At 40.5% G+C, this 13,152-nt stretch overlaps 2 protein-coding genes across 6 annotated transcripts in view; both read right to left on the minus strand.

Annotated features, from left to right (window-relative positions):
* cita (citron rho-interacting serine/threonine kinase a) overlaps positions 1-10,022 on the minus strand; it is a 36,179-nt gene extending 26,157 nt beyond the window's left edge. For 2 of the 4 annotated variants that reach the window (XM_029501705.1, XM_029501704.1), the window contains exons 1-10: positions 9,922-10,022; positions 9,599-9,721; positions 9,309-9,450; positions 8,828-9,003; positions 7,803-7,904; positions 4,182-4,324; positions 3,739-3,832; positions 3,437-3,643; positions 3,079-3,232; positions 1,541-1,730 (exon numbers count right to left, since the gene is read on the minus strand). In XM_029501705.1, the coding sequence (XP_029357565.1) occupies positions 1,541-1,730; positions 3,079-3,232; positions 3,437-3,643; positions 3,739-3,832; positions 4,182-4,324; positions 7,803-7,904; positions 8,828-9,003; positions 9,309-9,450; positions 9,599-9,700 (1,310 nt within the window). In that variant the 5' untranslated portion in view covers positions 9,701-9,721; positions 9,922-10,022. Of the gene's footprint in view, positions 1-1,540; positions 1,731-3,078; positions 3,233-3,436; positions 3,644-3,738; positions 3,833-4,181; positions 4,325-7,802; positions 7,905-8,827; positions 9,004-9,308; positions 9,451-9,598; positions 9,722-9,921 lie in introns of those variants that run through there. The other 2 variants (XM_029501707.1, XM_029501706.1) reach the window with 1 other exon arrangement.
* Positions 10,023-10,987: 965 nt separating this feature from the next.
* On the minus strand, positions 10,988-13,013 carry LOC115043761 (beta-crystallin B3-like). Of its 2 annotated transcripts, XM_029502445.1 has the most exons (6): positions 12,716-13,013; positions 12,329-12,408; positions 12,094-12,209; positions 11,876-12,008; positions 11,532-11,674; positions 10,988-11,349 (listed from the first exon to the last, which is right to left on the minus strand). In XM_029502445.1, the coding sequence occupies exons 2-6, from the start codon at positions 12,401-12,403 to the stop codon at positions 11,079-11,081; spliced, it is 738 nt and encodes a 245-aa protein (XP_029358305.1). In that variant the 5' UTR covers positions 12,404-12,408; positions 12,716-13,013; the 3' UTR covers positions 10,988-11,078. The 2 variants fall into 2 exon arrangements, with proteins under 2 accessions (XP_029358305.1, XP_029358304.1); XM_029502444.1 differs by having other exon boundaries at positions 12,329-13,013.
* Positions 13,014-13,152: the final 139 nt, after the last annotated feature.

Below are 13,152 nucleotides of genomic sequence, written 5' to 3' on the forward strand. Positions count from 1 at the left end.
GCAGGATACATCTCAGGTTATTCTGCTTGTGACTAAATGAATTTAAATGATTAAATGAAATGTTAAATGAATAAACATTAATTGTGAAATAATCAGACAGTGACAAAGTGACATCCTTGTCCTGATATACAATGATTAATCAAAAAAAAATAATACTGCATACAAATTCTAAAACACCCCAGAGTACCCTATATTACACCATACTTCCTCACATAGCAGGTTTTTGGAAGTTCATGTGGCTTCATTAAAGCCCCCTTCCACAGATGAGTTGAAGATAGATATTAAGGTTTTTGTTGTTTAACTAATGAGGAGTCAGATAGACAAGGTCACACTAAAGCAAAAAAAGAATATCAGGAACCCCCAAAACAAATGATTAGCATTTCATTAAGACTGGTTCTCAGTTAATTTCTTTGCGGCGTGGTAATGAAGAATATGCACATGCAAATGCATGCACCCACACACAAATTTGACACATTCTATGGGCTTGGAGCTCCTCTTAATCAGATGCTGCAAATAAAATGACTGGCTGCAGATAAAAACCATGAACAGATGACTGATGGTGTAACAACAAGGGACAGAGACATTAGAAGAGGGAGAAAATAGGAGGAAGAGATGGGATGAGTAAAGATGGGGGTGGGGACTAGGAGGGGGAGAGAGAGAGAGAGGGGAAAAAAAAGAAAAACAACAACAAAAACATCACGGTAGTAACCATAGAAATAGATTCTCTTCCCCAATCTGAGCTCTCATCCTTCCCCCTGTCTAATCTGCTCATGCTTTTTTTTCCCTTTCTATTGCAGCTGCTGTCATGAGCCGCAGTCTACACCACCATTAACCAGACAGGGCAACAGAAATTAAACCTATTCTCTCACATTAACGTCAAAGGTTAAACATCATTAGGGATAATTACAGTCCCAAAACCCATGCTATAAAAGTCAGGAGCACATTATGTTGCACAGTAACAAAAAAGCTGTGACGTTTAGAGTATGTCTGTGTGGGGTGCCACCTCTCAGCAAACCTCATTGACACACTCAGCCGCATACCAATCAGCGCTGATGGCAAGATAACCCCAGATCACATACTCTGCTCCATTCATTTGGTCTATCTATGCATCAGAGCCACATTGCGTGATCCCAAAGCACAAAAACAAGAATCACTTGAAGAGTGCACAGGAGAATGGGGGATCCCCCCCTCTTATTCCTTGTCTGACACAGCATATGGCCAAACCCATTTCAGCCTCAACAGGCACAACACTAATGACAGGGACACAACAGCAACTGCCCTGGGCACCACACTAGGTCACCTGAATTTGTTACTGTGATAATGAAGAGTCAAATGGCAAATGAGAAGCTAACGTTATCGCAAGGTCTTTAACCAATAAAGCGTTTTAGAGGTCTATGTAAGAGGTCTCTGCATTGACTACAGTGAGGAGGGGGGGGGGGGGGGGGGAGGGGAAAAAAAAAATAAGGGGGGGTGGAGGTGGGGGGGGGTCATCGTTGAGAAAAAAAAGCCCAATAATGCCTTGTAACCTGGTAGCACTTACTCAGTTTTGGCCAATGTTGTCAAAGCTCTGCTGAAGAACCAGCCTAGAAAGGGCAGATCCTGGCCCTGGAAGCCCACTGGCTGAGCTCCTTGCTGGGTTGCTGAGGCTGGCCAGGGGGCTGCCTGCTCCGGCTCCTCAAAATTAGAGGTGTCATCTTCACTGTGCAATGCAGGAACGAAAGGCGGGAGAACTGCAGGAGAAAAGGATGAGAGGAGGGAGTAAGAGAGGGCAAGGGGGGGGGGGGGGGAGCAGCGACAAACAAGGCACTAAAATAAATAAATAAATAAAATGTGAAAGGTAAAAAAATATATATACAACAAGGAGAAAGGGGAGAGAAAAGAAGGGGAGGAGGAACGGAGCAGAGTGGTGGGAGCCTAGAGTGCGGTATGTTGCGCGTTGATGCACATGCTGCTCTCAGTCCCTCCCTCTCTCCTTTTCTCTCATACACACATGCTCACTCCCTCTCCCTCACTGCAGCAGAGCAAGCTAATCAGCTGGAGTCAAAGCTGAAGCAAAATGCTCTGCCTGTACCCAATTATCAACAACCCTGATCTGAGCATCATAGAAACATTTATATATATTTTGGATCATTTGACATTTATTCATCATAAAATATCAAATAATAATAAAAAAAAAAAAAAAAAATCTGAAACATCTAAAAAACAAAATCACTTGTATGCAAAAAAAAAAAAAAAGCTTCTGTTTCATAGACAAAATACCTGTGCTTTAAGAGAAAAGAGGACGAATTAGATTTGTTAATATTCAGTGTTGATAGGGATATTACAAGTGGGAAACAAATCAGAGGAAATGACTGGCATTGCAATATTTCACAACTGCTTTATAGTGACAAAAGCAGGGTTTATTCATTTGCAAAGAAGCTATTCTGTACAGCAAAACAAACGCTCATTACCCCTGAAGCTACACGTGTGAATTACAGAACCACTGTAGCACTGCGGTGCTAAAATGTGACCATGAGTCACTGAAAATGCCTATTTATGTGAATATTAAGATTGTGTTTTCCCACAGCTGCTCAGGTGAAAATGCCAGACTTCACCAGACTCATTCAGTGCAGTCTCAGATTTCATAACAATGACATTCAGCGAACACATCTATTTCCACCATAGACAGTGTCTGGTGTCACTAGCGTAAAAGATTTTGTGCTGCGTCTGTTGAGAAGCAGATGAGTTGCAGTTCTTTACTCTGTGCGTGTTGCGTCTTGTCTCTGCCTCTCTCCAATTCTCCTCCTCAGGAAAGAGTTGGCTACTGCCAACGGCACACAGAATCTCATTATTTTACTACCAACAAAACCACTGGCAAGACAATCGCCATTTCTTTTCTATGTGAACCCTGAGACGCACATGCGCGCACATACACACACACACAACACACTTCTAAACAACATTAGTGCTGGACAACTATTCATATATCATCTGTCCAGTAACATGATTATTGTGGCACTGTCATTTCAAGCCAAAAAAAGCATTTTTACTGGACAAACAGGAGAACTGAGTATCTTTGAGGGAGAGAGTTCTGCTCACCATGTCTCAAATTGTTCCAGTCTACATTAGAGAAAAATGAGTGACAACGGAGTCCCTGGAAACCCAGTCGATCTTTAGCGCCACACAGCAAGCCCTGCACCAGGTCTATAAACTGCTTACTGGCCTGTGGCTCCTCTGGAAACTTTAGAAAACGCTGTGGGTGAACAACATGAACAAGAATTTATTGTATAATAAAGGGATCAGGTATTACTTCAGGTAACAAGTCTTCATATTTTTACTGGGGATTCTGGAAATACTAAGTAGCCATTTATTCCCTCCATTCATGTGGGCATACTATAAAAGAACAGGAACAACAAATGACCAAAGTCAGTCGGAGCCAAGAAGGTTGTTTATATACCTGGAAGTTTAGGATGTTATAAATGGTCTTGGTTGAGGTACCATCAGAAAACGGTGACCTGCTATAGATCATCTCATAGGCTATGATGCCAAGGGACCACCAGTCACACTCAACACCGTAGGTGCTTCGAGAATTCCCATTCATTGCTGCCAAAACCTCAGGGGAGAGGAAGTCCTGGGTCCCAACAGGCAGTGTGGGAGATGCCACCTGGGGGATGCAATATTACATTTCATTAATAAAACACAATGACATTACCGTCAAATATACCTAAATTAATACATATTAATCTGTAATCTACTTACTGTTTTGTTAGCAGTCAGCCTGGCAGCCGATCCAAAGTCTGCCAGCTTAATGTGACCAGTCCGATCGATGAGAACATTTTCTGGTTTGACATCTCTGCAAGTGGATAGTTTAGTAGCGATTTGATACTGCTTTTACAGAGCAGTTTGTTGCCAGAGTACGGTAATATCTCTAAAGCTCTGATGATAATGGAATACATTTAGAAAGTCCAGCAATGTTTTGTTATTACATAACACCCCATTCAGTGCTCTAGGTTAAATTACAATGCTACATGTCCACTTAATGCTTTTACTGAATGATATGAATCCTGCTCTTCAGGGAGAATCAGTGTCAAACTCAGAATGATTTAATGAGGGTATGAGAAAAATGCAACATTAATCATTATTCCATAAATCTTGAAAGCCTTTATGCAGACCATTTTTAAAATCAGGAGGGTACACCTTACCTGTGGACATATCCCAGCTGATGGATAACATGAATGGCCTCTACCAGCTCAGCCAAATAGAACTGAGCCATGGATTCATCAAACTGATCCTCATATCTGTTCAGCAGCGACATCAGGTCACCACCTGGCAAGAACTCCATCGCCTGAAGAAACATTTGTAATGATATGAATGTTGCAGTGTATGTAAACAAACATTTTTGAAACTATAAACTGGGTTTGGAACTTGAATGAACATGTGTTTGAATAGGATTAAAATTATCAGGTATCTACTAAAAGAATCTCTGAGTGGCTATATTTGAAATAAATAAATATAATCAAGTGTTGGATCACACGTGCCTAAGCTTACATCAAAGCTCAATTTAGCTTTAGCTAATAGGGTGGTTCTCTCATTACAGATTTGGTTATGTAACACTATTGCACACTATTGCAGATTTATCTGTGATACTGCAGTCAAACGATTGGTCTTAGCTAAAAATACTAACTGCTAAATCCCTGGGTTGTTTGTCTGTTTGTGATCTGGAGCTAAAAGCAGCATGTTTTCAATCAAGTAACACGCCACCACAAAAATCACAATTCATCATCCAGGTCTTTTAACTTTTGGAACAAAAATTATCAAATGGTAACGTTTGACTCCAATTCTCCTTTCTGCTGTCTGCGTCCGGAGTTGAAAGGCATTGGTCAGGCTTACTTAAGCTATATGGTGGCAGTCATACAGCCATAACAGGCGAGAGCCCCTGGTGCATGAATGGTCTGCGAGTCTGAATGAACGGGAGCATTCTCCAGTGTTACCTAGCAACAAGGAGACTGGGTGCCTCTCTGACACATGGATATAAAGATGGATGCTTTGTATTTTCCTCCATGCTCAGTTATGGAGCAGGGTGAGACAGAGGGGGGAAAAAAAAAGAAAGAGGGAGGAGGATAATGGAGATAAACATATAGTGGTAATGAAGGAAAGTATAAGTAAACAGAAAGTGAAAGAAAAACACAGGGTTGGACACAGAACAAGGCTTGCCAAAACCCTTTTCTCTAGCCACTATGGTAGTTTAGCAGGTCATCAGAGAACATATACAACCCCAATTCCCAAAAAGTTGGGAGAAAGTAGCATAAAAAAAAAAAAAAAAAAAAAAAAAAAGGCAGAGCCACTCAAATGCAAAGATGGGCAGAGGTTCATCTATCTTCGACAAACCGTGTATAAAAATTGTGGAACAATTTCAGAAAAATGTTCCTCAATGTAAAAATTCCAAGATTTTGAAGATCCCACAATCTACTGTGCATAATATTATGAAAGAATTAGGAGGAATCACTATGCACAATGGACATGACTAAACTGGCTGGTCGTGTTCTTCAGGCCCTGAGGTGGTACTGCATGATAAACAGGCATGATTGTCTAATTGGTGTCACTGCATGGGTTCAGGAAAACTTCCAGAAATCGCTGTCTGTGAACGTAGCTCGCCGTGCAATCCACAAATACAAGTTAATGCTGTATCATGCAGACAAGAAGCCATATGTGAACAGTCCAGAAACGCTGTGGTCTTCTCTTGGCCAAAGCTCATTTAAAATTGTCTTGAGACAAAATGGAAAACTAGTCTGTGGTTAGATGAATCAAATTTTGAAAGTCATTTTGGAAACAATGGACACGAGTCCTGCAGACTTAAGAAAAGCGGGTCCATCCAACTTGTTATCAGCACAGTTCAAAAGCCTGCATCTCTGATGGTATGGGGTTACATTAGTGCTTGTGGTGTGGGCAGTTTACACATCTGGAAAGGCACCATCAATGCTGAAAAGTACATAAGTTTTAGAGCAACATATGTTTCCATCTAGACAGTGTTTCTTTCAGGGAAGGCATTGCATATTTCAACAAGACAATGCTAAACCCCATCCTGCATTCATCACACACGCATGGCTTCACAGGAGAAGAGTCCGGTTGCTTAACTGGTCTGCCTGCAGTCCAGACCTTTCACCAACAGAAAACATTTGGCGCATAATAAAATGAAAAATAAGGCCGCAAAGGCACAGGAGTGTTGTGCAGCTAGAATCTTGCATCAGACAAGAATGGGACGTTATTCCTTCCTTAAAACTCCAGCATATGGTGTCCTCACTTCAGATTTTCAAAGCAATTAATCCTGTTTTTGTTTACATTTTACCCAGAGTCCCAACTTTTTGGAATTGGGGTTGCAGGTTAACAGCCATAATGATGATTACATTGACCTGTCTTTATGAGGAGGAAAAAGACACTTCAGTTCACAGCTAAAGATTAAGACCAACATTTTCAGGAAATATCACTGGTCATCTCCTTTAAAAAAAAAAAAAAAAAAAAAAAAAAAAAAAAAAAAAAAGTTAAATAAGAAGATTATGTATTAATTACAGATATCTACATTGAGCTACAGATGAAACACCCAAAGCTTGGGGGAATATGCCGGCTCAAAAATATCTGTTTTTCCAACAATAGTGAGCAATTAATTAATGGGCAATTAAAAACACACTTTGATCATCTACCATGAAGATCAAAGACTGCCCACAGCAGCTCAGAGGGTCTTGTCCAATGGCAGTGCAGGGACAATAATCTTAGAATGTCATTAGTGTGAACAAATTCTCAGATGTACTGATGACTGCAATGGGTTTTTTATTTTCACTTCTGAAGGAGGCTCCCTTTTCGCCCCCCTGCTTCAAAGCATTTCATGTACATAGAAGTTGGTTCTTTCACTGTTCACTTCAGATCTCTTCACGTAGAAGCGCATGTATTATTCTGACGGATCATACAGTTTTATTAGTCAGTCTGGAAACCACTGCTGTGAAAGAAAATAAAAAAATGACACCATCCAACATGGCTTTCTTGTATGTAGATTTATAAATAAATAAATTGCTGTGTTGTAGATTGTGATTTACACACATAGAAATTAAAAGAAGACATTGTGTTTTTACTACCAAGTAACTTAGATACACTGGAGCTATTTTTGTTCAGCTATTACTGCGCCCAGTGACTGCTCTTATAGAGTTCTTCAAGGATGTAAATTTTTCTTTCGCTTCAAAAGGCCCATTCCCGATTTTGAGTTGACTTAGGCAAATACATCTCGACTTAACTTGCATCGCTGTAGTTTTGATGGCACCCATATTACCCAACATGCTGTGAATATGTTATCTACTATATATGCGTAATGAAGATAATCTGCACAAAATAAAAAAATATTACTTTAACAGTAACCAGCAGTAGCATCAAAGGATTGTTTAAGGCCAGATTCAACACACTGGTTTTACAGAGTTTCACACATTTAAAGATTTGGAGCAATTACAAGAAAAACTTCTACAAAGGTTTGTTGGACTTTTAAAACAATTCCTTTTAACGATCTAACTCATAACCTCAACATTATATCAGCAGTATATCTCAGAGAGCATACCGAAATAATGAGTCTACCTCTTGGCCTACACTACAGCATAAAGCCCACCTTGCATTATGATTGTGGACAGTACTACTACTTATACTGTACCTCTTCACCCACCTAGTTCCACATGTTAATCACCATCCTTGATTATCACAACCGAGAGAAGATTTAACTAGGACTAATTCTGAAAAAAAAAAAAAAAAGATCGTCGTAAAGATAGGAAAAAGCTGTGTAGCCTTACCAAGTAGACATGTTCTTTATCCTGGAAGGCATAAAAAAGCTGTGGTATCCAGGGACTGCTGTTCAGGGCCAGGATCCTACGCTCCTCCTCATGAAAAACCACCTGAGAAGAATAGAAATTCTATTATCATGTAATATATATATTACATGAATGCAAAACAGTTGTCTTGGTCAAGCTGTTATTGTGAGTAGTGAGCCACATAGATGTATCAATCTAAAGCACAGAGAAGGTAATGTCTTAAAGGATCCAATGGGGTTTACAGGTAGTCTACACTCTGTTCTACTGAGTTAATTCAAAAGGGATCTTATCATGCTTTTTAATTTAAGCACATAAGCACTCAGGGCAGCCTTTCTTGGCTTCACTTTTTGCTGGTTGTTGTGTTTAAGTGGGATGTTTTTTAAATTATGCAAAGTAGTCAACAGGTGGTGTGAGCAAAACATTTCTTGTTCATACAAGTTGTTCATTGTATTACTCACTACAGATCCCTGACTGCCGCAGCTCATGTACTATTCTGAGAGAGATCGGTTTTATTAGTCTCATGCCAGAGAGCACAGCTGTGAAACAATGTGCCCAGATTTTGTTTAGTTTTACTCAATCGTACAGCTCCCCCCAGTGGGACCTTTCAGATTGCAACTATGGACCATAAAAATGGATGAATACACAGTTAAAAGCTTGCAGAGAGAGTACGGTGCAAAAATGAAAAAATAAAACCTACACATATACTAAATAGGCAATAAATGCAATATATGAAACAAGGGCTTTGCACTTCATTTCCCCATATTCATCTTTCTCTTTTTAATATTCATGTTTATTTGATGATAAACAACACCTGCTTGTGATTAAAATTCAGCCACTGTGGTAAATGTGTAATGTATGAATGAAATGTGTAGTTATTTAACCTTTGAATTTGGAATTCTTGCTGCACCTAAAAATGGCTTGAGCTTCAGGTAGTGGTTGGTTCTTATTTTTTTTTTTTTTTAGCCCATTAAAATGTTTCACCAAACTCAAGTTAACATTCATCTTACATTTTCTTGAGTGCGTAAAACTGTCTTGTCCATAACTTTCAGCGCACAAATGTCTCCGGTGGCCTTCTCTCTGACTACTTGGACTTGAGCAAAGCGTCCACGTCCCACCACTGCATGTAGATCAAAGTCATGAGCCCCGGGCTGCAGGCCCCTCAGCTCTGAGACCACTTCAGAAACTGTTTCACAAGCACACACAAATTTTTTAAAACAATTTTCTCTGGGAAATGAAAGCCAACAAAAATAGCATATTTGTAAATATTTGAAGTCCCTCAGATAGATATTAAAAAATAAATGGGCTCTACAAACAAATGAAGACTACTACTAAAGGTGACGTTATACTGTAAAAAAATAAAATAAATGAGAAGCAAAAGTATTGTGTAGCAAAACAGTTACTTAACTACTGTGTCTTGTTATAATCATAACTTGTATAGTATGTGCAAAAACAAAAATAATCATTTAGACGTGTAAAATGTTTGCTTACACTTGTTGACAAAATTTGCCACATGGTGTATCTTCATGAGTTCTGGGGAGCTGCACTCTTGGTAGAGCAGCAGCAGGGCCTCCAGAAACTGTTCTCGGCCCAGAATGCATCCTCCCTGCTGCCCGCACAGGCTGGCTCTGCCCTGGGGACGGCACATGGACACAGGAGAGGGAAGTCAACTACCCGTACCCAACATACCCGTTACTGGGGCTGTTTTAAAGCCGCGTAAGGCGGTTGAGACTACGTTCGCTCGACAAAATGGCTCCGAGGCCACCTGAGGGCTGCTTTACCTGAAACACCTGGTTGAGCCGCGAGCTGCGGCTGGCGATGGGGTCCGCCGAGGAGGGGAGTGATTTCAGGCTTCCCTGACTCACGTATTTGAATTTCAACATGGTTTCTTAACAGCAGATAACCTGAAAGCAACACATTTGGTTGATGTGAATGGACGTCTGTGTGGGCCAAGGGGCGAAAGTACAGGAGGACAGCTGTCAACAAAGCTCCGCTTTAGCATGCTAAACTAACGTTGGCTAACGTCCGTTTGTGACGTCGCTGGATAAACAAACGTTAACTTAACAGGCAAACACGTCCTTAACTGAGCAGCGAGAGTACTCACCAGACTGCCATGCAGGTATATACACTATCTTTGTTGACTAAGACCTAACATTGATGAGCTAAGAGGAGCTCAGTGTTTTCCTGTCGAACAATCTTGTTTCCGGTCAACTTTCAAATTTTGCGCGTTTCTCGCCCAACCCTCGAGTCTGCTGAATGAAGTCGCCTTCCGATTGGCTGATTACAGTCTTTGTAGGCGGGACAAATTCTGACCAACCAATGACAGACGGTTTATCCAAGTTCGTCATCGCGTCAAGCGAGGACCTCGTAGAAGCGATTCAATAAAGAACTGCAAATATTTCCTATTTTTAATCAACACAGAATCAGAAATTCACTCAAGAAAATAGTAATACAGTAAAGGAAATTAACCAATTGGCACATACTGTTCCTGCTAAAATACATCATTGGCCTTTCCAATCAATATTGATATATAATGTGTTATGTATATTATATGTGTTATGAAAAATATTTTATTTAAGCTTCTTTTTTATTTAATCAGAAGCAGATATGTCCTTCGTGGAAAATTGTGTCTCATATACCTATGTTTGAGTCAAGGACCTAACTGGATCCTAAATATCCCACAATTCACCCAGAGACATAATTTTGTTTCGACTTTCTGTATATATGAAATGGAAATGCTACCTCTTTGAAAAACCATGACCCAATTTTCAGCACATGCTTTATGCCATGAATACATTTTATCAAAGTCAATGATTATCCTACAGCCACAGTGAACATAATGCCACTTTTTTTGATTTATTGGTTCCTTTTATGGCAAGCAAAATTAAATTTATCATCAAAATTGCCCCGTTAACAATACTATAATTATCTGTTTGTTTGTTTTGGGTTAGGGTTAGGGTTTTTTTTTTCCAAAAATTGGTTTAAAGTTTTGATTATCACTATTTCTACCAATGTTTTCTTCTATTGGCTTGACACTCAAAGAAATATCAAACCGTTCCAGTGTTTTATGCACAATAAATAAGATTCAATTATTCGCAGACTGCCATAATCAGGACCAAAATGTTTTATTTCCAGCAGATATATATGTTTCATTTTTATCTGTTCCAGGTTTCCATTGCATGATTTGATAGCCCTGACTAATAGGGGGTATACTGGAGAGGCTGGCTTTCTGCCTTCACCTTGCCGAAGAAGGAGGTGAAACTATGATTGGGGTTGAGTTTGGGATTTGGAGTTGGGAGCAGGAGTGGGTTTAGGGTTAGGGTTAGGCTTGGGGTCGGGATCAGGAACAGGGTTTGGAGGTGTAGGGGCAGGGGCAATATAGCACCCTTTCTTGTGCCACTGCATGTCCCGCACACGTCGGACGGACTGGATCTGAGGTGCAGTGGCTCCCCAATCATTCCAATGCTTGAAGTCCCCATGCTCAAGCACATATTGGCTCCCTCTGTAGCCTGGATATGTGTATCCTACCCACCTTCAGAAGAAGGACGAAGAGTAGTATCACTAATTTCACTTTTCTGGGACAGTGGGCAACATAACTACTAGAAACTTTGAAAATCTGTTAAATTATAAAAAATATAAAAAAAAAAAAAAAAAAAAAAAAACAACTGCATCCTAGTGTGAACAATATTTATCAATGTGAAGGTTACAGCTTACGTTCCACCGATAGCCTTCGCACTGGCCACGCGGTCTTGGAAACCATGAGCCCACAGACTGGGGACATCATCATCAACAATCTCCATCTTTCTGCCTTCAAAGCCTGCATTCTCAAACAGATTCAGCTTGTGATCTGCACTGTCCTGTAGAGACAAAACAATAGGTTTAAGCATGCAATTTTTATTTTTATTTAATCTATCATTTTATTCAGTTGTCATATATAATACGGTATGTACAAACAAACAAACAAACAAACAACATACTTAGTCTAGCAAAAGTCATTAGTCTGTGTATAATGTCTGGCAGGAGGTCCTGTCTGCTCATATTACACTCATATTACTGACCACTTTCAGAGGCCTGAATGAGCTCAGGCTGTAGATACTCTGGCAGTTAGTCCAAGTGCTCCAGCGAGGATACTCTCCCTTCTCAAGCACAAATTGTTCTCCAGCAAAACCTGGACACTCATACCCCACCCACCTGATGAAATGGAGGAAATTCATTGCAAATACATCCTCAGCAAATGATCTTATTAGAACTGACAAAGGAAAGCTGAATCACTCACGGCCCTGACTCCACAATGACAGAGCCAACTCGCTCTATCTTCTCCAACACATTTTTAGATTCACCAGACAATGCCACCTTCTTCCCACGGAAGTTCTCAAACTCAAAAACTGCCAACTGCAAGAGAGGAAAAGTTAGCGAGCTGGTAGTATGACCAGCAAAGTGAAAAATTCAAAGGTTATCCTGATCTGTGCATTTTATTTGCTCCAAAGAAAAGCTGATTTAATAATAGCTACCGTATATGTGGCTCCAGCTCCTCCCTGGCCCTTCTCTGCAGGCAGCTGGTCTGGGGTTCCCTGTTGTTCTGTCATTTTCACTTTGCAAAGCATGTGATTACATTATTCTGTAACTTTTGTATGACTTTGTTGAGTTAATAAAAGAAAATTATGTTTACAAGACCAGAAAAACTTTGATGAAAGACCTAATATCTGATCAACCATATATATCAGCAAGATATTTGTAGATTTAGTTTTATGTGCATTCGAGTTCTGTTTGTTGTATATGAAAGATAAAAACATCAACAGTGCACACACAAAATGTTATTTGAGAAGCAATCATGCAAAAGAAGGGGAGAATGTAAAGGAGAACCCCTGTAAGGGAGAAGGATGATCTTTTTTGTTTACCTGGATGGCTTGTGCTTCACTGCAGCAGGTACAAGCCACACTTGTCGTCTTTCCACTTTCTTTTCTCTCTCGTTTGTCTGAGTGTGAGGAGGGTGTCTGTGGGTGTGGAGGCCTAGCGAGCGGGTGGGTGGAGGCCAGTTGGGGGTATTTATGGTTTATTTCTGGCCACAGCAGCAAAAAGCCTGTTGATGCAGCAAGTCTGTCGCACCCATTGTGTCCATCACACTGCTTCTCAATAGGTTTGCCCCTCTGTCCCTGGCACACTGGCAAACGTTGCCCAGCTCTGCCCATGCTGCCATCCTGACCATGATCCTATAGTGGGCACACTGACTGGCAGCCAAGAGAATGAACAGAAATCAGTCCCACTCAGCACTATTGGCCCCACCCAGCTATCTTGCTCTCCACTCTCCTGTCTTCTACCTCTTTCTTCATCCATC

This window comes from Echeneis naucrates, chromosome 5 (genome assembly GCF_900963305.1).
Source record: "Echeneis naucrates chromosome 5, fEcheNa1.1, whole genome shotgun sequence".
NCBI lineage: Eukaryota > Metazoa > Chordata > Actinopteri > Carangiformes > Echeneidae > Echeneis > Echeneis naucrates.